At 36.8% G+C, this 26,019-nt stretch overlaps 1 protein-coding gene across 2 annotated transcripts; it reads right to left on the bottom strand.

Moving 5' to 3' along the window:
- Positions 1–634: 634 nt before the first annotated feature.
- Positions 635–23,743, bottom strand: BBS5 (Bardet-Biedl syndrome 5). Of its 2 annotated transcripts, XM_008590508.1 has the most exons (12): positions 23,608–23,743; positions 22,365–22,447; positions 18,200–18,265; positions 17,437–17,486; positions 17,176–17,303; positions 13,856–13,991; positions 11,033–11,128; positions 8,095–8,157; positions 6,499–6,633; positions 2,022–2,105; positions 1,186–1,209; positions 635–1,040 (listed from the first exon to the last, which is right to left on the bottom strand). In XM_008590508.1, exons 1-12 carry the CDS (start codon positions 23,664–23,666, stop codon positions 939–941), a joined length of 1,026 nt encoding a protein of 341 aa, XP_008588730.1. In that variant the 5' UTR covers positions 23,667–23,743; the 3' UTR covers positions 635–938. The 2 variants fall into 2 exon arrangements, with proteins under 2 accessions (XP_008588730.1, XP_008588791.1); XM_008590569.1 differs by lacking the exon at positions 11,033–11,128.
- Between the last annotated feature and the right edge of the window lie 2,276 nt (positions 23,744–26,019).

Below are 26,019 nucleotides of genomic sequence, written 5' to 3'. Positions count from 1 at the left end.
CTTTTCCATTTAAATGAAGGAACACATTTATAGCTTTTGTTCATTGATTTTTAATAAACTCAGGTTAGCATTCAGTTATACTGTGTTTCTGTGGTTGTACATATAATTGCATCTTATTTTAAATGTTTTTACACACTCCTTTCCCTTTAGAGAAAGAAGGCTCCTTCGGCTGATTTCAATTCTTTCACAGAGGTTCCTTACAAAGCTTTTTACACTGAAGCAGTGACCAAAAACACTGAATGATGCCAGAGAGGTCACCAAATCTTCCCTAACCAAGAAATTAGGAAACTAATATCCTATTTTTGAAAACTTCAAAGAAGTTTCAATGAATACAAACAAGGAGGAAGTCAATAAATGAACAAAACTATTTCCTTATAAAATAAATGTATTCTTGTGAAAACTATATTGAAATTATTTACAAACTAGTACCCAAAACTTTATAGAGGGGTGGATCATTTTACAAAAATGATCCCCTGAAAATGACAGGTTTAAGGATTGTAATTTGTATTAGAGTTGGCTTACATTTGGAGCTATATGATAATATATTTAAACCAGATTTTTACAATTAAGAAAGCAGTATTACATTATTTCATAAGAATAGTCTTATTCTTTTAAATAATTTCAAAACATTAAATGGTGCTGCATAAATTCTTTATTAAACCCAACATGATACAGTCATTTAATATCTGCAAACTAATACTTTACAAGCATTAAGTACAAAATAAACATTTACAAACTAGGTACATTTCAATTATAATTTTTAACATAATTTTCAGAAAACTGGCAGTTTTCTAAATGAGTTTTTCCTTAATCATTAAAAAAACTCTTTCTTAAAAGCTTTAAATATAAAAGCTATAAATATAAAAACTATTCCATGCATTATAGCAGTATCTTTAATCTTGAGATATCTTTAAACAGAAATCCAGCTCAACTCAAGATCAACTCATTACTTCCCAAAGTCCCTGTAGGGTGAATCCATCCTTCAATTTCTCTATTGCAAGCCCCAGTTCTTCTGAAAATACAGGTTCACGATCTTGTTGCTTTTGGGAAGATAAGAGGATAAGATGGGAATAGAGAAGGTGAGCAAGGAAGAGGGAAAAAAAACAGGTTTCACATAAGTTCATGAATGCTAAATGTTGGAATATAGAAACTTTTTTTCATATGCTACAGGTAAAATATCCTTACCTTATTACCATCAGCAAAATAAGCCTACAAGACAAAGAAAATTGTATTTTACATATTTAACGTATAATACTATAATAGGTCAGTGGACTAAGAACAGATAATTAATTTGCAGAATGATTCTGTAACTAAATGTATTTCATGTTCTGTTACTATGTGTCTAATGGCTTTCTCATCTATCTCTACAATGCTGGTAAAAGAATTCACTTCTGTCAATCATTATTAATGTCTACAAGAGTTAATGCTTTAAGTTCTAAAAAATGTGCTTTGTAATTAATGTATGAATAGCATTGTTAACTTGAAAAGAGATAAAAAGAATGACTCAGAAGTTATAAAATTTCTTCCCTTCTTTTGGTTTAGAAGAAGATACAGGCAAAACAAAACAATCAGTACTTCAATTTGTCAGCAAATGCATATAGTACCCCATAAATATGTACAAATAAATGTTAAAATAAAAAAGTAAACATAAATAAATAAAAAATGAAGATATTATCTGTAAATTAAGGGAAGTCCATCTCATAAAGGTTAATTATAGAATGTGTGGACTTTACATTAATTTATTAACTATAATATTTAATATGTTCTATTATTCTAAAGGCATAAAAAAGCTTTTCATATATCTAAAATCCTCTGAATAACTGTTCTCAAACTATTTCCCAGTTTAGTAACTTAAAAGTATTGTCACAAAAGAAATTCCCTCACTTAAAAAAAAACTTATCCTCAAACTCATGTTAAAAGTTTCAAGTTCTGTGGTGTTTTACACACTTAAATCTCTTTAATTAAACATGTCTCAAGGTAGAAATCATAAGAACTTAATAGTTCTCCTTTGTGATGCTCACCACAAAAGCATCTGTGTGATCATCAGAGTCTATTTCTACATCATCTTGAGTTTGTTCGACTGTCAGAGCTTCAAGGGGCTGTGGCTGAAAATCAGTAGATGTTAAAATGCATCAGAGACATCATTAATTAAATTATTTTTGTAAAATGTACTGTGAGAACTGTAAATACTTGTAAAAGGATAACACAATTATAAACTACTCAAGTCTTATAAAAATCACCTTATAATTTATATTCTTTTAAAACTATTGAGTAATAAAATTAGTCACTTAAACCTAAGCTTTTAAATCTCAAGTCAATATCACAAAAGAATTAGAATGGCAAATTTACACATACTTAATATAATACTTAGAGACATATCCTTAAAGAAAAAAACTCTCACTTGACTTTTACATATTAAAAAACTGAGTTTTATATGATAACAAATTTTCAGTTTTCCTCCAATAGTCATTAAATAGAATTTGTGAAAAGTAAAAGAACTAAGACTTGTATGGAAAATTCTAAAAGTAAGGCAGAATAAAATATAGTGCTGATATTTACTAATTTGTTCATTTTTCAAATGTTTGGGTATCTTTATTGTATTAGGTCCTATGCTAGTACTACTAAGGGTATAAACTCCCTGCCATTACCAACAAAGGGTTTTAATCTACTGGGAATGAAGAATAAAACACAGTTAGAAATAACTAAACATTCAAAAGAAAAAAAAAAGGCAAAAAGAACAAATAACTAAATATTGGGTTGAACCATATAAAACTGCAATTTTTGTAAGCCAAAAATGGTCAAATATGAACAATATCATAAGATTCAACCTACACAAAGCAACTGTAACAAATGTGATATTTATTATAATCAAAGAGTTTAGAGATAGCACAACTTCTGGCTTATGAATCCCAGAAACTTTCATGAAGAAAAGGCTAGCATGTGATCTAGGCCTTTTAGGATGAAGATGATTTTCATAGGGTAGGGTCAGGGGAGAGGATATCCCTGGCAGAAGGGATCAGCATCAACAAAGGTGGGAAACCACAGGATGCGGCTGAAGAATGAAGAGTCCAGTATGGTCAAAATGTAAGAGTCCCATGAGACAGAAGAAGCTGAGCAGGGCTACTGTACTGAACAACCCCAGGGAGCACCGTTCACACTAAAGTCTATGTGAACAATACTCCACAGAGTTGGGCAATGCACAACCATACACTGTGGGTATGCAGACACGGCAGGAAAGGTAGACTGGAGTCTACTGAAATTCTTTAATGCCAGCCCAAAGAATTTGGACTTTATTTATAGGTAATAGGGAGATGGGTTGAGGGTAGAAGTGTATTGATTGATAAGGGAGTGACCTGGTCCCTAATCCGAAGACAATCTCAGTGTTTCAACCATGTTCAGAGTTGTGTGACTGTGTACAAGTAAGTTCACCTATCTAAACCTCACTCTCCTTAACTATGAGATAAGAATAATGATAATAATAATATATTTCATAGTATTGGTGGAAGGATTAAATGAAATGGTGCATATAAAGTTCTTAGAGCAGTGAATGGCAGAGTAGATTACTACAGTCATCCAACAACTACGAATATTCACTGAGCCTATTATGTGCCAGTTTTGACTGCTGGAGATACAGTCATTAAAAAAATAGACGAAAATCCCTGATTTCATGGAGATCACTTATAGTGGAGAGTGGTTAGTGTTACCAAAAATAAAGCAAGCAAGCAAGCAGAATAAGGGTCAAGAGACTGGTGTGGGTTGCTGTTTTAGAAGGATAGTCAGGGAAGATCTCCCTGAAGATTTGAAATGACATTTGAATAGCGACTTACATGAGGTGAGAGAGTTAACTATTATGGCTAGCTATTATGTACTGGGGGTCAAAGAAGGGAGAAGAGGAGAAATGAAAAGTAGAGAATGGGTAGGGGAACTAACATATCAAGTGTCTCCCGTGTGCATTTTATGGACATGATCAACTGCTTTGTGAGAGAGACTATCTCCATTTTATGATGAGAAACTGAAGCTCAAATCTGTCTAGGATCACAAACAAAGGTGAAACTGGGATTGAAAATCAGGTTCCAAAGATCTTGCTTGTTCTACAACATTATTCCACAAGCAAATGTAGTAACAGTTAATTGCAGTTTGAATGGAAAGAAAAGGATAGGAATAGGTAAGAGACTGGTATAATTGACTATAAAATAAGATAATGGGAAAAATGAAGAAAACCCTAACGTTTTGAGCATAGCTGATTTTGCCAATGCTAAAAATAGATAGATACATAGACAGATACATAGATCAATCGATTGATTGATCAGTAGGATGCTGCTTTTGAGAAAAAATAATGAGGCCAGTTTTAGGCATGCCAAGTTTGAGATGCTCATCCAAGTCCTAGTGTATCTTACTGACTTGGATAATTACTTACTTAATCAAATTACTAAGATAAACTCTGAAATAAGAAATTCAATTTCTATTATTTGGGATGCTTATCTATGTGAGAATATTCAAGAGTATTTGGAGCCATGATAAGCAGAGTGTGTCAAATTCAGAAAATGATTAAGGAGTCAGCAACAAAAGTAACAAGTTGAAGCTGAAAGAGGAGATAGTATTACTGAGGAATATACGGAAAAGGTAGAGTAAAAGGGAAAATGCTAAAAGAGGTGCATGTTGGGAAGAAAAAAAAATGGTTAAGAAGATGAAATACATACTGTGAATGTGTAACACAGTGTCAGCAACCCAGAGAGAGGTTTTATCTAGAAGGGGAATTTGACAGGGAGAGAAAAAAAGTAAGAGGAGCACTACCAGGCAACAAAGGCCTCGTTGAAGTCAGAGGGCGTGAATTTGTACTTTGCTGCCCAGCCTGCTTACTGATCCTCTCTGGTCACATGCTGTAATCCAAGAGCAGAAGGAGCCAGGTAGGTAGATAATGGCTCAAGATGCCAAGTACCAGCAGGGGTACTGATGAAAGAGTGAATGGCAAGCACACAAGTAACAGAGTGCATAGTAAGGGTCCAAGCAAAAGGACAGAAAGGGAACCTGCAATAGGCAGTGATGGGAACATGATGGAGTAGGCAGCAAGGGCAAGGGCAGTAGAGCAGATGGCAATGTCACCTCTGATAGAATGGACAAGCTATAGAGGTGACAGCAAGGCCATCAGAGATAGAGCCTCCAGCAAGGGTACTGGTAATGAGTGGACAGTGGAGACACCAGTGACAGACCAGACAATGAGGGTCCCAGCTGGGGAGGCTTAAATAAAGCCAAAAGACAGCTGACATACCTGGAAAGCAGAGACTGGTGTAGTAACCAGAAATCATGAGCACGGCAAAGAGCAAACATGTGAGCATGATGTTCAAAATACTTCATAATCAGTATGGCAGAGGCACTGATCAATAGGAATGGACACAGGTCATATTGATAGAGTTGCTATACTGTGGGGCATTGGGGAAGATGTTATCTGTGAGGCCTATAAGGTTTGCCCATGCTAATGGGGGCTGAAGTAGAATAAAAATAAAGCTGACAGAGTGAGCCAGCACCTTGGGGGCCCACCCGGGGGGCTGGGTCATCGAGCTGGGGACTGGACACCCCCCCCCCAACCAAGCACACCACCAGTGCCAAGGAGCATGCCAAAAATATCACCTCCATGTGGGTAGCCGACCACAGTAACCATGGCTGCCGCAAAAGTGTCTAGATGTCACAATTACCATGGAGATGGTCCACCAGCCACTGGAGTGCATTGACACAATGAGAGTCACCAGCAGAGACCAAAGAAAAGAAGAGGATGTCTCCACAAAGCCCATTCCAGAGTAACAGAAGCAGCATCTGCTCTATGATAATATTGGGGGACCTGAACACACCTTGCAGCATTGGACAGATCATCTAGGCAACAAATCAATGGAGTAACCATTATTCTTTCAGAGGGAGAGAAGAAACCTAGGGTTATCAGTGTGGGAGGGGGTAGGGAGAGGGTGATTGGGAGAGCTTGGACAAGGGGCATAAAGAATAAGTGCAATATGTAACAACATACATACTAGTAATATTGATTTGATCAACATATGTCAACATTGTTGACAAATGTTGACAACATTGAATCCCCAAAATATGTATAATCAATTATGATTCAATTAAAAAAAAAAGATGCATAAGAGAACTTACACCAAAAAGAAGCCCTATGAAAATAAAAAATAATTTTAAAAAAGCTGACAGAGTGAAAGACTCAAGTCTGTCTACATCAGAGGGGCCTTGTAAATGGAGACTTGTCTCAACAAGGCTGCTCACCTAGAAGGCCAGGTATGATGGAGGGCAGGAATATATGATGAAGCAGCCAGTTAGCAGACAGGTGTTAGGGCCAAATTAGAGGTGGTTCAGGGGCAATGCTCACTTGAGCAGAGTCTGTATATTCATCATTTTATTAACAGTTTAAAATTAAATTGTACCCAATGTGTTTATATCTAAATTTTATAGACTGTGTAAAAGCAAACTCTGAATTTCACATACTTAACAAATTACCTTTTCTTCCATCTCATAATCCACTCCAAATATAGGACTGGCAGAATAGACTTTGTGAAGTGAATTGATTTCCTTAACTGAGTCTCGTAGTTTTTCCACAGGATCTATTTTAAAGCCAAGAACATATCCTCCACTCTACAAGAAAAAAATAATGAAAAAACAAAACAAGTCTCAGAAATGGTATTTATAGTACATGATAAACTATAGCTCTAATTGTCCTTATTTTAGAGTTTTTTTTTAATGAAAAATTTCAAGCATATACAAAAATAGAAGAGTACAATGAGCCTCCGTGTAGTTGCCATCCAGCTTCAAGAAGTAGCAACATGTGACTGACTCTGTTTCACCTGTAACCTTTTCCTCACCCACCCACTCACTCAGGATTACTCTGAAGCATATCCATATATCACCTCATTTCATCTGTAAATATAAGCTGATCTTTCAAGATTTAAAAAAATATATTGTAGATTGTGAAGGCCAAGGGAACTAAGTTTTTCTTAAGTTAGGCCTTGAAAAGGAATAGACTATACATTAAAAGAAGAAAAGAAATGGCCCATCTGAGGCTATCTCCTTGAAGAATTGGGAAAGAAACTTGACTATGATAGGTTGTTAGAGAGGAATGTTAAAAAATTAAGTAGCATACTATAATAGGTAAGAGCATATGCTCTGGGTTGAGAGCACATGCTTCTGAGTTCAAATTCTAGTTCTGCAACTAATTTACTAGATGTGTAAATGCTGAGAAACTTTCTTTAACCTTTCTAAGCCTCAATTTTCTAAACATAAAATGATTATCAAGGTGTTGTATTAAATAAGGTAACATATATATGACACTTGGTACAGTTCCTGGAACACAGTAGCACCCAATAGATGGGTGCTTAGGCCATGGGAAAGGAGTAGACATCCATGCTTAAATTTAGAATTTAGAAGAGAAGTGATTTTATAAATCACGTTTTTAAGATATATATTTTAAATATTTTATTTAAATATATTCTGCAAAAACCCAGCATAATATGGCATGGCGGTTTATAATTAGATACAGTAAAAGCTGTATGTGAGAATATAAAATCTCAAACAAAGTGTGTGTGTGTGTGTGTGTGTGTGTGTTTCTGTATATATGTGTGTTTCTCAAAGACAGTCTTGTGAATCAGTCAGACCTGGACTCAAAACCTAGCTGCACCACTTATTAGTTGTGAGATCATGGGCAAGGTTCCTAACTTCTCTAAGCCTCAGTTTCCTTGACAGTAAAATGAGGAAAAAATAGTAACTGTATCATAGGATTGTTGGATTGGGATAATGCACAAAAATCCCTTAACACAGTATTCTGTCATTAATAATAAAATTATTATTATTGATTCTGTCATTAGTAATAAAAGTGGTGATCATAATGATGATTATGTCTGTCCAACAAAAAAATAGGCAGGATTCTTCCTATGGGGACAATTACCATAAGTCTTCATTGAACACTTCATACAACTTCATATTATAGCTAATATTCTTCTTGGATGTAAACTGGCTATCATATAAATAAAACTAAAAATCTAGATTGTCACATAGTTTTCAAAATCTATCAAAGATTAATAAAAATGTAAACTATCTTACCTGCTGAGAGCTTTCTATGACAAGAGCTAATCCAAATTTTGAATCTCTAATCTTTATTGAACGCTAGATATAAAATGAAAAAAAAAATACAGGTTTTTATTATCTGACAATTATGACTCTTTAACATGTTTTTAATCTTTTACACAGTAACTACTTTTCATGGTCTAAGGAACAGAATTCTCCCTCTTTCTTTCATTAAACACCCACAAAGATCAAGTAAATGAACCAAGAAATATTGCAAATAGGTGGCAAACTTGTAAGGCAATATAAAGACATACCTGAAATATGCAAAAAATTCTCTGACTCAAATATCCCTCACTTCCAGGGAGTCAACAATTTTTCCAAATATTTTATTTTATTTATTTAATTTTATTTTTTGATGAATGGCTGGTACAGGGAGTTTTCTGAATATTTTAAACAAAAGGCTACAGCCTTTTAGTTATGGTGAGCCAGTGTCTTTTGAGGCTACTAAGGCTGTATTGTTTCTCTTTCTCACATCAAAGGTGGCTAAATTATTAAAGAACCTCCATTTCCACTTATTTTTCAAAAATAAGCTTATGGGCATTCATCACCAGGCATAAAGGAAGGCTGGGATAGATCAAATGTAATTAACATCAACTAGTAAATGTGACATGAGGATTAAGCCTGGTCAGTAGGAGATGGGCAGCGATTACAGTGGCCTGGGGGAAGGGAGGAGGGGTAGAAGCACAATGCCAGGTAGGGCCCTTAGAAAGTGACACAAAATGTACTTGCGGATTAACTCAATTGGTTAGAATGGTGCTGATAACACCAAGTTCAAGGGTTCATCCCTATACCAGCCACCAAAAATCAAAACAACAAACAAAAACAAAATGTACTTGCTGGTGGGGTAAGGGAGAACCACGGAGGACCTAACATTATGACCAGCAGACCTAAAAAGCTCAGAGACAGGTAATCTGTGACGGGTGATCATACTTCCAGACAGATGGACATTGGAAGTTGAAAGAGACTGAGAAAAAGGAGAAGAAAAGGAGAAAGGCTTTAATGGTTATTGTTATGAAAACCTGGCCTCTCATCTAGACTACTTTAGGAATACACACAGTCCCAGTTAAGAACCATAAAACACTGGCACCCTGGCCGTCAATAGGTAATCTAATCAGGTGACTGTAGGTGGCAAGAAGCTGATATATATCTATAGGGGCTGTGTCAGGGCTACGGCTTAGACGTAGAGCTGAAGTTAGAATATGACTGCTGCAGTGACAGACTGTGATGATATCAGATTGCAAGTTGTTTGGGCCAGGCTGAATTCATTCCAGAGGCCATATTTGGCAACTCTATTCTTAAATAACAAAAAGTATCCTATTTGAAGAACAGAAAGCACAAGGTTGTTTACTACTCAGTAGTTAATTCAGCACAATAAAGGTTAGGCAAGCTATACCACATGTTGAAATATAAAATAGCAATGAACAATATAAACACCAATTTATCAAATACCTATGTAGACTGTGTCACATCTTCACAGCCTTGATTATAAATTCCTATATTTCTTTAGATGGCCAGAAATAATTTTCTTCCTATTAGATTCTATCATTTTCTATTTATGTATTTATTTATTTACTGGTGGCTGGCCCGTAGGGGTATCTGAATCCTTGACTTTGGTGTTACAACACTGTGCTCTAACCACATTTTCTGTTTAATGTGTTGCTTTTCTCCACCAAACTTAAAGCTCCTTGATGGCGGGAACTGTGTACTGTTTCACAATTTTATCTCTAGCACCTAGCATGGAGTAGGTGCTCAGTATTTGACAAATAAATGAATTAATGATCAGATATTTTAACCCAGAAATCCAACAATTTAGCAAAAGATAAGCTTGGGAAAACTTTACAATGAATTATCTTTCTCATAGGTCAAGAATTCTCTTTTAAAAAAAATGACATTTTCCAGATATCACATACATTGTACCTACTCAATAAATACTAATAAAAGTCCTTAGTGTAAATACTACTTATATTCATACAATAACAGTGATTATCATAGGATAAAGTCACAGGATTTAACTATTTTTATGTTCCATCTAATTTGTAATCGAGTTACACAAGTAGTTTCTTTATATAAAATGAAATTCTTTAATGTTATGGAGTTTACTGTTTATTTCATTGAATTGCATATTTATCATAGCATTAGCAGAATAAGAAGAAACTATCTTTACCTACTCCCAAAACAAATTGGTGTCAGATGTAGTCAGTTCTTATTCTGTATATTAATAGCTTTAATTGAACTTAAGCTAAACGTATTATCATGAAAAATTATCTTGATTCCTTTCACTAAATCTGTAGTATGAAACCAACTTGTATCATATTCTGTATCTGAATACAATGAAATCAGTTCATTCACAGAATTCATTCATTCATCCTGGCTGTAAAAGAGTTTGTTGCTGAAAGTGGCAAGAGAGCCAACAAAAATTATGTGGATCAGTCATGCCAAGGGATCACCATATACCTGCCTTGTGGAAAAGTTACAGAAAATTTTAGTAGCTGAAGCCCTTTGAATGGAATCTAATAAAGAGATACCTTATTCTATAAGATAAGTATTTAAGTTTTTAGAGTCCAGTATATTTCTCTCTTAATAAAAAGTTGATAATGGTGGTGCTTCCCTTTAATAGAAGTACAATGGAATCTTTTCTATGTTGAAATAGTAAATTATCAACATTTTAAAACCCTAAGGGCCAGCCAGTTAGCTTAGTTGGTTAGAGTACAGTGCTGATAACATCAAGGTGTGGGGTTCGATCCCTGTACTGGCCAGCCAAAAAAAACCAAACAAACAAAAAACTTATGCTCTCAGCTAAAAACTCCTACCACTTAAAAAGAGAGAGAGAAAGAACTCATCTAATCCCAAGAGTCCTACTGAACAAATTCTTTCTTCTACATTTGAATAAGGTCACCAAAATGCATGTACTTACAATTTGCAGATACGGGATACTAACGTTAAAACTGTCATTCATATTTGCATACCACACAATTCTCACATTGGTAATAAAAAAGGTTCCTAAATTTCCCTGTAAAAGAGAGTATGACAGGTAAATCAATGATCATCCCCATACCAGCCAGCCACCAAAAAAAAAAAAAAAAAGGAAATTTGTTTTGATGCCAAATTCTTTATTTTCTAAACAAAGTAATTCTGATTGTCACATCAGCAGATAACATCAGAATACAGAATTATGGAGTATTAATGACTCCATTATTTATTGGTTGGCAGGACAATTAGACAACTGAGGGCCTGGACTCTGGAATTAAACTGCCTAATCATTAAATCATCAGAACAGTTGTCTGACCATGGGCAAATTTCTTCTTGGTGCATTTTATCAAGTGTAAAAATGGGGATTGATTAAATAACCCATGTAAACAAAGCCCTTGGCATAGTGTCCAGCATACAGTAAGCATTCTATAAGTTAGACCTTATTATAATTATTTTTCAAAACCTGGGATAAGTCAAGGCAAAGGAGTTGTGCCGAGAGAGACGAAACACGTGTGATAACCCCCATCAATGCACAAGAAATACTTTATGGTTCTTCAACACTAACTATAGATCAAAACTGTTCTCCAGTTACGTAATCCCTCAACATCTATTCAAAATTATCCCAGAGGGCTAGGGTTAGCTCAGTTAGTTAGAACGAGGTGCTGATAACACCAATGTCCAGGGTTTGTTCCCTATACCAGCCGGCTGCCAAAACAAAGAAACAAAATTATCCCAGTATGCACCAAAGTCGAGGGTTCAGATCCCTGTACTGGCTGACCACCAAAAAAAAAATTATCCCGTGATACCTAAATGGTTTCAAACAATCTTCAGGATGTAATAGCATCAAAATTATCTGCCTTTACCATTTATTTATCTATCATTCTCCACCTCCACTTCCCCTCAACTCCACATACACATATACAGAAGAATTTTATTTATTTTGTACTTTGAGGTTGGGTCTAAAACGTTAATTCCCAATCAAACCCAGAACCTAAAAAGGCTTTTCTGAGATGACCAGGTTTGAAACATCAGAAAAGATGACCTATTCCCCAATTATAGACAAACAAATAAATATATGTATAAGTATTATGTATTTCCCCTCCTCTCTCATCTTGCAAGAAATTGTTATACAAAAAATTTTAGACCCCATTGTTCCCTGCCCAAGTTGCATTAATCAACACTAAACCTAACTTTATAAGGATTAATTCTTAATGTTTCCTCTTATTTAGAAAAAGAGAACAACTTGCATAACTCCTAAAGACTTTTTTAAATAATAGAAGAGCATATTTTATATTTTATTATTTTTCAATGAATATAAATTAGGTTAACAACAACATCCCTATTTTTAATAAAATGATGTATCTTATAATCCTGGAACATCTCTTTTATTAATTAATAAAAAATGCTAGGTGCTATGCTAGGTGGTAAAGAACTAACTGAATAGAGTAACTCCATCCCTAACCTTATAAAGCCAACAATTTAATGGGGTGTATAGACAAACTATGTATTTTAGAGTAATAATAATTTGGAGTGTAATTGTTAAGTACAGGCTGCATAAGGAACACACAGAAAGAAGCCTTCAGAAAGTGACATCTAAGCTATTACCTAAGGCAGGGGTTGGTAAACTACAGCCCATAGGCCAGATCTGGCCTGCTGCTTCTTTTTGTATGGCCCATAGCTAAGAATAATTTTTACATTTTTAAATGGTTAAAAAAGGTCAAAATAAGAATATTTCGTGACCTATGAATTTTGTACTAGATTCAAATTTTAGTGTTCATAAATGAAGTTTTATTGAAACACAGCCACATGACTATGGCCATACCATCCTGAACGCTCCCGATCTCATCTGAAACACAGCCATACTCACTCACTTGTTTATGTTTTGTCTATGGCTGGTTTCACACTACAATGGCAGGGCTGAGTGGCTGCAACAGCAACTGTACAGCCTGCAAAACATAATTTATGGGAAAAGTTTGCTGATCCCTAATCTAAAGAATGAGGAATTACTGAGATTGGGAGCTGTCTATATCCTATAGAACTTTTATCATAGTTTAAAACTAGAACTTTTCAAATGAGCAAAGTTAATTTACGGTTTATGTTTATGATTCAGTACTTAGCAAGACGCTCTTCATTCAAATGCTATAGCTTTACCACAGTGGTTACCAGACTAATCTAGCTTGTAACACACACAAAGGATAGAAACTATTCTTAGTAAGTGATAAATTTTTCTCTAGAAATTGATGTGTTACTTATCCCAACTATTAATTGCTTACATGTTCCAGCTGGTCATAATTTCAAGAGTAAATGAAAAGTTACAATAATGTATTTAAGAGTCAACAAATCCTTATATGCTAAAGTTCCATAAAGACTAGATTAAAGACTGTCCATACCCTAGTTCTCCTCCATTAGCATAAGTTATCCAGAGATAGAGGGCAGTACAGTTGGAGGAAAAGTATGGCTCTGGGACAAACCAGACATGTGAGGCCACTTAGCTCTTTGGGGCCTGAGTTTTTCATATATGAGTGAAGGGAGACTGAACTAGATGATCTCAAAAGTTCCATTCTAGCTGTAAATTCTGTATAGAGCAAAAGTTGCTAAAAAAGAGCACAAAACCATACAATATAAAAATCAGAATATTATTTCATATCAAGACCTATAATGCTAATTTTAACTGGTAGAGGTGAATGAATATACAAACCTAATGATGAATAGAAAACTGATCACCAAAACACTGTCCCCAAAAGTTCATTAGTTCTTTGCACAATACCTGATCACTGGATAAATTCCATACGCCATTGATTTTATCATATACATGTTCTTGTGGTAATAATCTTAGTTGCTTGTTTTGAATCAGTGCACTTCTCAATTTAAAATCACGATACATTTTAGAAGTTTCATATGCTCTATAAAAAAGAACAAACAAAAGACCAACCTAAACTGAAAATGTGGTTTTCTTTGGTTATGTTTACTTATCTACTAAAATACAGTCATCCCTTAGTATATCCATGGGGGACTGGTTCCAGGACCTCCTGAGGATACCAAAACCCACAGGTGCTCAAGTTCCTGATATAAAATGGCATAGTATTTACATATAACTTATGCACATCTTCCCATATACTTTAAATCATCTCTAGATTATAATACCTAATGCAGTGTAAATGCTATGTAAACAGTTGTTACACTGTATTGTTTAGAAAATAATGACAAGAAAAATATCTGTACATGTTCAGTACAGACACAACCATCCATTTTTTTCCCAAAATATTTTGAATCTGAGTTTGGTTGAATCTGTAGACGTAAAACCCACTGATACGGAGGGCCGATTGTATTCAGTTGTTAGTATTTATGTACATAACTCAAATAATTATTATGGTAAATTAAAAATTTTCATTTTCCCTAAGTTTTGGTGATTACAGTTTTTTGTAGACTTTGTCATTTTAGTGTAGTATTAACACACTTAATTTCTGTAACCTTTTTTAGGTATCTAATTTTTAAGGCAATATATACCGAACAGCACAAATGATATGCAAATGACAGCAAGTTTTCTATTTTTCTATCAAATGCTTCCTTTTCTTCATTTCCCTCCTCTAGTCAAAGGTACCATTATCCCATTATCCTTTTGACATAAACAGAAATCTAATTACTTTTTTCACTGCAACCTGAAAACATTATGCTCACATCTACTTCTATACAGAAAAATAGGGGGCCGGCCCGGTGGCGCACTGCGCTAGTGCACCGCTTGGGAAGCGCGGAGGCGCTCCCGCCGAGGGTTCGGATCCCACATACAGACCGGTTCCCGCTCACTGGCTGAGCGAGGCGCGGGGGCAACACTGAGGGTTGCGATCCCGTTGCCGGTCCCGGTCTGGTACGGGGGCGACACTGAGGGTTGCGATCCGTTGCCGGACACGTAAAAAAAAAAGACAAAAAAAAAGAAAAATAGAATAAATCTGTACCAATTCCAAAGGGGATCCTAGGGGAGAAATGGAATGGGGGAGGGGATAGAAGAGAAAATAGAATCCCTACTACTTTTTCTTTCCATGTCTCTCAGTTGATAAATAATACAGAAAAAAAATTCTGATTGATTATTTATTAATTAATTCTAATTTTATTCCACATAAAAAACAGGCTAACTTACCCAGTAAATAAAATTGAAAAGCTTTCTTAGTCTTTATAACTTTAGAATCCAATTATATTCATTCTTAAACTTCTGGTTTTTAATTTAATTAACCTTCTAATATGTAAATTGTGAAAGATCACTATGTGAGCATTCTGCCTATAAGTCTTAATTTCCCTTAATGCTGTTATCATCAATATTTAACCAGTGAAAAATATGAAAACTATTTATGCTATAAATTATTTTGGGGGACACATAACATTTTTAGACTGTTAAAAGAAGCTTCCATGTTCTCTTCATATTCCATTTAAAACTTCTCATTTCAGGGTACTTCTTGAGTGAAGTGAAATAAAGAGCTAACGTTTAGGTACATACTCAAGAAAACTTAAAACACTTCTTAACACAAAAACTTGTACATACATGTTCAGAGCGGCAGTATTCACAATAACTAAAAAGTGGAAACAACCTTATTAATGGATAAACAAACTGTAGAGTATCCATACAAAGAACATCAATTAGTCAGCTATAAAAAGGAATTAAGGACTACTGAAATATTCTGCAATATGGACAGATCCTGAAAACATTATGTAAGTGAAAGAAGTCAGACACAAAAGGCCACGAATTGTATGGTTCCATTTATATGAAAAGTCCAGAATAGGCAAATCCATTGACACAGAAAATAAATTAGTGGTTGCCAAGGGGTTGTGGGTAGGAGGGAATGGGGAATGACTTCTATGGTTTCTTTTGGGATGATGGAAATACTCTGGAATTGGATAGTAGCAGTAGTTGCACAACCTTGTGAATATACTAAAACTACCAAAATATACTTTAAAATAGTAAACGTTATGTTAGATGAAATTTTTTGTTAGGTGAATTATATCTCAATAAAAAATCAAACCATTATTTATATCAAAAATCATCAAGAAAATTAAAAATCAAATCACAAACTTGGAAGCTAAGAAATACTTGCAACATATATGACAGATAAGTGTACGATTAAGAAATTTACAATAGAAAACTACAAATAGCCAAAAAAAAAAAAAAGAAAAAAGAAAATTTTCAACATCACTGGTAATTATAGAAATACAAATTAAACAATTTAATATCCTGTCTTCTTAGCCAAGCTTTTAAAAACATCATAGCACAGGGCTGGCCCGTGGCTCAGAGAGTGTGGTGCTGATAACACCAAGGCCACGGGTTCGGATCCTATACAGGGATGGCTGGTTAGCTTACCAGCTGAGTGTGGTGCTGACAACAGCAAGGCAAAGGTTAAGATCCCCTTACTGGTCATCTTTAAAAAAAATAAAAAGAAAAAAGAAAATAAAAATATCATAGCACAGAGCTGGTTTAAAAAAAAAACTGAGGTAGTGAAAAGAGAAAAATTTAGCAAACAATAACAACAAAAATTCAATCACAGAACAAAACAAAAACAAAACTCTTTAGGGAAAATACCCAAACGTGCCTTTTACTGCTAGGAAAATAATCTTTTTAATTCATTAACTGAATTACCCAACTTGATTACTGACATTGAATGAATTCTCTATTTCACTTTACCTACCTTGGTAGCTAATTTTTTTTTTTTTAAAGATGACCAGTAAGGGGATCTCAACCCTTGGCTTGATGTTGTCAGCACCATGCTCAGCCTGTGAGCAAACAGGCCATCCCTATATAGGATCCGAACCTGTGGCCTTGGTGTTATCAGCACTGCACTCTCTTGAGTGAGCCACGGGCCAGCCCTTGGTAGCTAATTTAATAGAATCTTCAGTAGAAATTTTTATGAATCTTCAATAGTCTTATGTGTTTTATAAATACCTTCAACACATTTATTAAATGATAATGAAAGTGTTATTCTAAATATATTTTGATATTTTCAATAGAGCTTGGAGGAAGATAGCATCATACTTTATCCTATAAACCTTTATATCATAAAATTTCCTTAAAAATATTCAATAATCCATAAAGTATTACTATACCTGTGTACTGCAATCACAGAAGTAAAAAGTCTAGGACTTCCAGGAATCAAATTTGTAAATATAAATTCAAAGCGAGTATTGTTACATTTTGTTAGTATATAAAGAGCTTCAGTTTGGCCTCGTAATTTCTGTAAGGACAAATTTATTTAAAAGTTTAGATTTTAAGAGTGATTTCCCATTTAAAGTGAAAGCAAACATGAACCTCAAATATCTAATGTTTCTTAACTACACATATATTTCAGGAAGATTTTCCAGACTTACAGAGTTAGCAGTCCTTGTTGTAATATTCAATATGCAGTTGTAACCAATAGCTAAAATTCAAAAGCAAAGAATTTAAAGAACATGATATGATAAACTGAAAAAAATATACTTAAAAAAATCATATACATAGAACTTTTAACAGTTTTAAAATTAAACATATATAGAAATCCAACTTTTAAAAATTTGTATGAAATAACTGCATATTTAAGTTAAATAATTAAAATAATTAAATTAATAATTAAAACTTAAATAATTAGAGAGTCAATTCTGCCTCTCTGTACAAACAAAAACATTCGTAACATGGGAAAAAGGAACTCTGTTTCTCTAAAACCTACACAACATTACTGAAAATTTTGATACCACTATGTCAAAAGAAAAGTCTAGCTGGATAATGTAAAATAATTTTTAAAAATAAGCGACAAAAATTAACAGCATGAAAGACTGTACTTTTATTAGGACTTAGATCTCCCTTCTTTGGGATTACTTGAAACAAGTTATAGCAAGTTGTCAAAGATAAGGAAAAAACAAAAACCATCAGTGAAACAGCTCTAATCTCAAATATGCCTAAGACACAAAGTGGACTGAAAAATAATAATGGATTATTTCTTTTGCATTATGATGCAGTGTGGTTAGTCTTGGATTTCTGAAGTTTTTATTTCAGATTTTCACTATTTCATAGCATAGCTTTTTTGGTATCAAAAGCTACCATGCAAGTTCCTTGATAAATAATTTTTTTCCTTAGAGTTACCTAACAAATACTTACAAAGATTGACTCTGGGTAATGCCAAAGAGTGCCAAATAATTCTTAAATTTGTTACTAAGAGTCTACCTAAAAGCAAAGAAACAAACAAACAGATTAGCTTAAGTAACAAGCCATTTTTGCAGTACAGAATGAGGTAAGTGTCAGCAGTAACACCCATAGATACTTTTCACACATTTATTCATTGAAAAAATATATTGTGTATATCTATTCTATGTAAGGTATGCAATTTATAACTCAGAATCCCAGAGAAACAAAGTCTGAAAGTTATAGGTATTCACTGCCAATAGCTTGGTTTGACTCAAACTGACTAAGGAGAGAATTATGTATGAGAATTATGGGGTCCCAGCAGGTCATATGATGTGTACTACTGAGAATGAGTACGTGACAGTATACTTACAAAGCCATTTGCTGAAGTCACACTTTTCAAAGAACTCTCATATACACATTAATCCCTGTCATATGAGTGCTCTCTCTGCAGTTGTCACTTAAATGAGTCGTATACTCATATATCCAATTTTGCTGTGAGCTGAACAGGCTGAAGTCTATTTAAGGATTTGTATTTATCTTTTTGCTTTGGTGTCTGCTTGGTATTGGGGTCCAAACCCTTGATCTTGGTGTTATAACCAACTGGGCTAACCGGCCAACCCAGCTTTGTACTTATCATTCTTAGCATCAGACTGATGTTCTTACACTGAAATACAAAGTTGGATAAACTTCATTTCTCAAAGTGTGTCCTTTAGAATAGTAATCCCTATAGATACCCTAAGGAAAAAAAAGTCAAATAAATCTAAGCATGGTAAATTGTTTGTCTTAGAGATTTGCAATACTATTAACATATTAAGACAGCTTTGAGATATCCTAAAATGATAAAACTCACTTAACTTTGTCAAACACAACATTTTTCCAGCAAGTTATAACCATAGAATTCTTTTGATAAGTAATCTATAGCCAGAGCATACTTTTTCCTTCTTGAGAACCCCTAGAATGTTAAAATCTAAAAAAGTAGGCCTGTATGAATACTGGAGTGAGATGGGATAGAAAAAGAGGTTCTTAAAAGAGGAAGGCATTCTCAAGGGAGACTGTGGAAAATTATACGTCTGACAAATAATAAGTAAACCAGCATAGCTGGAGTATAAGGTTCACATAAGATCATAGAAAACTAGGCATTGCATCTATCAGTCAGGGGTCCAACAGAAAACAGATGACACACTCAAATTAAGATAACTGAGGCTTATTTACAAAAGAATTTAACACAAAAGTATGGGTGGGGTGTTAGGACCCATAGGTCAGTTAGCAGAATTGCTACCAACCCAGGCCCAAAGGGAGAAGAAGATGGAGCAAGTAACAAAATCTGGAAGGAAGGAGAGTCGTATGGAGCTGACTGCTCTGAGAAGAGAGACATAGCCAGCTTTTCACTAGGAAAGAACAATGGTAATAAATACCCAGACCTCACTTTCCTGCCTCCCTTTGATCTTCTGCCCTGGTCTCCCAATTGGAAGCCAGAGTACACAAGGAGACCTTCGATGTGCTCTATACAAGTCATCCTTCCAGGGCAAGGGGAAAAGGGTAGAGAAGGGTACTGGATCTTGAGGGACAAAAGGAAGACAGTGGTACAGGAAAGAAAAGTTGTTTGTAGATAAATTAGACATTCAGAGCTAGACCAAGAAATTCAGAGTTAGATCTATTAGCAATGAAGACACTGGAGTTGGGGTGGGGTTTAGGATTGAAATTGGGATGTCTGAAAATTTGTGAGAAGAGAAAAATAAGACCCTAGCAGTTTAGAAAGCAATGTAAATAGTTTGGTTCATCACTTAGTAACTATGTGACCTCGGAAAGTTAACTAACCTTTCTGTTCCTCAGTTTCCTCATTTGAAAAAAAAAGACATAATAGCATCTACTTTATATTTTTTATTATTATTAAATGAAATTATATGTATTATATAAAAGACTCAGAACAGTAAATAGCAAATAGTAAACATTTAAAAAGTTAACAACTATTATTTTTAAAGTATTTTAATTCTTTACAAACTCATTTTTATTGCTTTTTTAAAAATTATAGACACATTGGTTTATGTTTTTGTTATGTCATCTCACCTAGGCAATATTTTGTCTCTACAAACTGGGCATGAGCCCAGAACATCTATTGATTCTTTTATATTTTACTATTAGAGGATCCCAAGAAAAATGGAGTAGGAAGAGTTTGTCTTATAAACCCACCAACTGATTCTGTTTACGTTTTTTCTGCTCTTGGTACATCTCCTACAAATCTCTAGGATCCTTATGCTGTCTCTTTTCTCCTGAAGGACCCCATGCTACAGCACCGAACCCACTGTTCCAGGCACAGACTTTTCTCTCTATCCTCCAAAACACCAAATTATAGTAGTCCCTGTTTCTCCTAATCTCCCAGACACTGAGTTATGACTACCCCTGTTTCATTCTCACACTTCAATGTGCAAAGCTAATCTGCTAATTTCATGTTGGGTACTTACAGTTGAAAATGGATTAAAGTGCTAATCTGGGAGTCCTTATAGTTTTAATGCAGGGACTCCTGAACTTGGCAATGCCTTAACTTGGTCATTTTCAACCTGCTGGGAAGGAGGGGGAAGGATGGCTGAAAGGCAGGATTCCCCTTCCCTTTTCTACCTCCTTATCACCCAGAAGCTCTACATACTTCTGTAAAATTTCATTTAAACAAAGGTTTCTGAGGTCTGTGCATACACACAGTGTTATTTTTATTAATAGCAGGATTTCAGGCACTGTGATGGAGATTTCTGGCAAGCGAGGCTTTTTGCCCTCCCTACTCCAAAGTACTAGCATATGATTCTGCATTCAATGAGTATTTGATGAATTGAAAAATGTTCTATTACCCATAGTCTTTGATGAGACTGGTGGATGGACTGTCACATAAAAGTTCTTGCCAATCTGTATAAGAACAACCAAGATTTCTTTTGGCTTCCTCAAGTTTCATCAGATTTTGTCAAGACACAGCCATCTTGACAGTGGAATTATTATTCCGCCCTTAAAGGCACAAAATAAGACTTCTTCTTTGCTGCTAGATACCTCACTCTCACCTGGGCCTGACTGACACCAGGAAACATTTCAGAAATGTGATCTAAGCATTCCTTTGAGGATGGGCCCCCGCCACTGATAGGATCTGCCTGTAACTGGTGGTGATGATAAAGTCCCCTCATGGAGAAGAAAGGCTTACAACAGGACCTGCTGCTCACATACCATCCCAGAGCAGACCGGAAGGCTCACAGAGCGAGCAGCCACTTGAGAAGTGAGCATGTTCTGCCAATAAGGGTTACCATTCCTTCTCTAAGATTTACTGACTCCCCCTACCTGAATGAAGTCTGCTCCTTTTCCCCAATTATTCCTCTTTCCAATAAGAGGTTTATGTCCCTCCATCCAAAACTTCCTCTCCAAAAAAAAAAAAAAGTTTTTGGATATGCTAAGCTGCCACTCCTCATCTCTCATTTTCTTGAAGAAGAGTAATGATGCTTCTAAGATCTGTCGATTGCTGGTTAGTGCCTCCACGGACAGCTGCTATATACAGCCTGGACATTTTAAAGTTCCAGCCTTGGGAAATTTGATTTGGGAGGGACTCTAGAGTTTAGCAGTAGCTGGTCCTCAGTGACAGTCAGAGAAGTCTCACAGGATTTTCCAGCACTTGACCTACAAATAGACTTCACAATGTAGCACTAAATTTGCTTTCTACATGTCCATCTCTAGGTATTGATCTTAGGCAGTTGTGTATTACTCCTGGATTTCATAAAAGGAAGCAGGTTCCAGGTAACCACAGCTATGACCTATTTATGTTCCACTACCTCATATCCTTTTTGGGGGAAACAGATCCAAGGGCCAGAACTATGCCATGCCCCTTGCAAACAGGGCTCTTGGAGTTTTAACAGTTATATTGGATAAAGCTGATATCAGAACCAGGACTTACTGAATAACCAAAGTTGAGGGAGAACTCTCAACTGTGGTGTCTGGCTTCAGGTTTAATACCTACCCTTTAAGTCTGAGAAAAGTCTTACGTGGATTTAACTCTCCCATTCTCACAATACATTTATGTGTAATGCTGTTTCATATATTCTCTAGCTAATATGGTTCAAAATTTGTAAATTAAACCAGTAGTATAAAATACATTAGAAAATATACTAACCTCTATCCCCATTATTTCCTTTGGTGTCTTCAATTGAATCTAAACAATCAATAAGGACTTCTCCAGGTCTTGTTTTCATTTGTCTAAAATAAACATAAAGGTTTTAATTTTATACTAAAACTATAACCTGCTTAGAATTTATGTATGGAGAGAAGAGTCCTATACATAAACAGCCACATCATTTCCTATCTATAGCTATCAGCACAGGAACCAGCACATAATAAGCATTTGATGAATGTATAATAAACTGAAAATGTTCATGAAATGGACTTATTTTTTGGATTGAGAACCCTCCAAGAATGACAGAAAAAGTTGTAGAATCTGTAAAATATGTAGCTATGGTTTATAATTTTAGAAACTCCTTTCCCTCCCAACTTCTTAAAGGATCTAACACCATGTTAATACTAGGTATCCAGGCGCAACTAAGCTTCGGAAATGGATCAATATCTCATTTTTTCCATCTAAGGAAGTGCTGTCCATGATAAGGAACCATATGAAGTGGCTAAGAAGCTCCACGCCGTTAGTCCAAGAATCTTAGCATTAACGTTTTCCAACACTTAATATCCTGACAGGCATTTGTTTTCCTGAACTTCTGATCAGGAAGTTTCAACCAGCCTCTCTAAAGCATGCTATCTTCCAAAAACAGGACTTCCGTTTGAGAGGCTCCAAAGGGTGGCTCCTTCTTCCTGTTAGTGATTTACACAACAAAGAGTTGAAAGCTTACCACGGACATAATGTTCTGAGTGGTTAGAAATTTTGAAGAATGCTTACTTCCACCCCCCTCATTTTACAGACGAGAAGAGTCAAGTTTAGAATGTTGAAATCATTTGTCCAAGAGCCACAACGTGTATAGGTATTCCAGATCTAGTTTTAGAATGCTGGTTTCCTATCACACGAAACTGGCACCCAAAGCTTACTTGGACGTACTGGAAGACCAATCCTTGGGTGGTCCCGTTGATTTTAGGGTTCACATTTCTGATAGGTCCCCGAGCCAGGAAGGGGCGGGAAATCGCACAAGGCCAAACCCCTGTAATCTAGACGCATCCCTACCGTGGCACCGGCCTCGTGGGGGTCCCAGTGGCCCAGCCGATCTAGAGTTTCTTTCCCCAGGCGCAGGCGACTGGCGCAAACCCCCTCCCACCCTCGCCAGGGCCATGAGCGTCAGGGGCTCAGGCTCCGCCCACGGCTCCCGAATTCACGCCGCGGCTCCCTTTATAGGTTCCTGGGAATCTCTGGGACTCACTGCGAGGACACGTCGAAGCGGACAACCCGGTCCTCCCAAAGCGCGTCCAGCACAGACATGGTAACCGAGGCCCAAGGCAGGCGCTCTCCACAGCGGTGGAGGCCCAGCCGCGTCTCCCCGGCTCCAAGGCAACCGGCCGCCTCTGTCACGACGTCTACGGCGGGCGCCGAGACCCAAGCTTCCGCGAGATAGCGCGAGCGCTTTCCCCTGCCCTTTCGAGTCATTAAGCCGATTTGAGGCTGGAAGCAGGATAGGGGAGCCTTAGAGAAGCCAAGCTGCCTCGGAGGAAGGAAGCGTGCTTGACCTCTGAGTGACCTTTCTCTCCTCCAAACACACATCCTTCAGCCTTTCAACTCCTCGCCCCATTCCTCTACGCGGTCAAGAAATTTAGACTTAAAAACTTCGAATTCCTTACCTGGGCCCCGCCCGATCTGGCCCTGCCCACCCCTCAGACCTCAAGGCGCCCCCGCTTCTTCTGACTGCACTCCAGCTAGACAGGGCTCAGGGCCTTTGGAGGGCCCCCTTTCTCCGTCTGGAATGCCTCAGTTTCTGAGGAGTGTTTCCTCAGATCTCTGCATGGCCGGCCCTTTATCACTGAAGTCTCAGCTCTGGCGGTCCCTGATCTTTCTATCCTTCTACTGTGAGCAGCGTGAGGCCAGGCACCTAATCCATCTAGTTCAGTACTTTGAGCAATGCCTAGGACATAGTAGGCACCCAATAAATACTTTGTGAATGAATCTAAGTGCCTTTCTTCTCTCAACGCATGACAATTCTTTAAACCAATCGTTCACAGAGAGTGATCTGGGGACCCCTGGGGTACCTCAAGATCCTTTCAGGGGGCCCACAAGGTCATATTATATTTGTAATAATGTGAAGACGTTTGCATTTTAACTCTCGTTTACTCCTGAAGGTACAGTGGAGTTTTCTAGAGGCTATGTGATCTTTAATTGAATGGAAGCAGATGTGAGAATCCAGCTACCTTTTATTAAGCCAGACAGTAAAGAGATTTGCAGAAATGTAAAGCAATATTATGCTTCTCACGAATTTTTTGAAAAATATATTTTTTAAATGTTACATATATTAATATGTAATGAGTTATTGTTACTTTTAAATGAATTGATAAAAAGAAGTAAATATCTCAGTAAGTTTCAATAGATTAACCCATTTGAACAAAAGGGTCTTTTGGGTCCTTGTTGGGAAAATATAAGAAAATGGTCAGGGCCCCTCAGATGTAAATATGCACATGCACCCAGGTGTTCCTTGTTATTGTCTAATGTGATTGCGTGTGTGCACCCAGGTGTTTTGGGTAATCAACTCAAGTATAAAGGACTCAGGGCTCTGATTCATGTAGCCTTTTCCGGGTGCTCCAGGAAGCCACTAGAGTGGCTGCTCCTAGCTCTGAATAAAGACTATTAATTTTTCACCCACGGCTCCCAGGACCTTTTTCTATTGCCTATCTCGTAGACCTGCGTGTGGAGGGTTTGTGGCCCAGTCTGGACAACGGGCTCGAGGAGTCTGTGAGCCTTAGCCCTAGTTTTACAGTCCTCAATAATGTTTTTAAGAGTATAATGGAGTCCTGAGAACAAAAGGTTTATAACTACAGCTTTAAATTATTATCTAGAACTCCTTTGTGTCAGGCAATGTGCCAAATACTAGGGATGCTAACGTGAAAGGACATGAATTTCTCTTAGGTTGAAGGGGGTAATGGAGACGATGTTATATTATGTTATATAAGACTCTGCCTCACTTCTGGTCAAGTTGATGGAATAGACAGTCGCCAGCATCACTTTCTCCCACAAATCAACCAATTTACAACATTAAAAAGCAACGACAGCCAAGCTGGGGCCGCTAGAGCTCAGGGGAAGAGGAGGAGAGACCTACCGAGTGCATAAAGGCAAGAGAAGCCACAATGAAAGAAATAAAGGACTGTTCCCACCATTTTGAGTCCCTGCTGCTTCAAGGCTGGAGGTGGTGAGCTCATGGAGGAGGAGCTGGCAAAAGCCGCAGCTGTGCCCTTTGGATGGAGTTACTTGGAGGTGGCAGGGGAGAAGAGGGCCTTGGTGGCCCCCAGGCAGCAAGACCACTAATAGGGTTCCCCACAACCTACACAGGAGCGAGGAGCCACAGACAGAAAAAAGGAGCCACTCAGAGGCTGGTGAGTCATCACAAGGGACCAGTGCATGGCCCATCCCATCGGAAGTGTTTGGAATGTGGGGGTGGGGGAGATGGGCCCACAAGGGGAACATCAGGGCTCAGCATGGACAGCTGATCTGCCCTCCAGTCAGCACAGGCCCATTCTGTGTAGACTGGTCAGGAATATAGAACTGCAGGTGGGGCAGTTTGCTGAAAAGACTGAGGCCCAGACCAGAGTGTCTGCACAACCCAGGTGCACCGGATCTCACAAGACCTGGA

This window comes from Galeopterus variegatus, unplaced genomic scaffold, assembly GCF_000696425.1.
Source record: "Galeopterus variegatus unplaced genomic scaffold, G_variegatus-3.0.2 Scaffold12, whole genome shotgun sequence".
Lineage (NCBI taxonomy): Eukaryota > Metazoa > Chordata > Mammalia > Dermoptera > Cynocephalidae > Galeopterus > Galeopterus variegatus.
The sequence above is the reverse complement of the archived record's forward strand: the minus strand, read 5'-3'. Positions and strand labels throughout refer to the sequence as shown.

Coding starts and splice junctions, on each gene's coding strand:
- BBS5 (XM_008590508.1), bottom strand. CDS start 23,666: ATGTCTGTGCTGGACGCGCTTTGGGAGGACCGGGTTGTCCGCTTCGAC. Junction 18,266..22,364: donor AGGAAATAATGGGGATAGAG/GTTAGTATATTT, acceptor CTTTGCTTTTAG/GTAGACTCTTAGTAACAAAT. Junction 2,106..6,498: donor ATTATGAGATGGAAGAAAAG/GTAATTTGTTAA, acceptor ACTGATTTTCAG/CCACAGCCCCTTGAAGCTCT.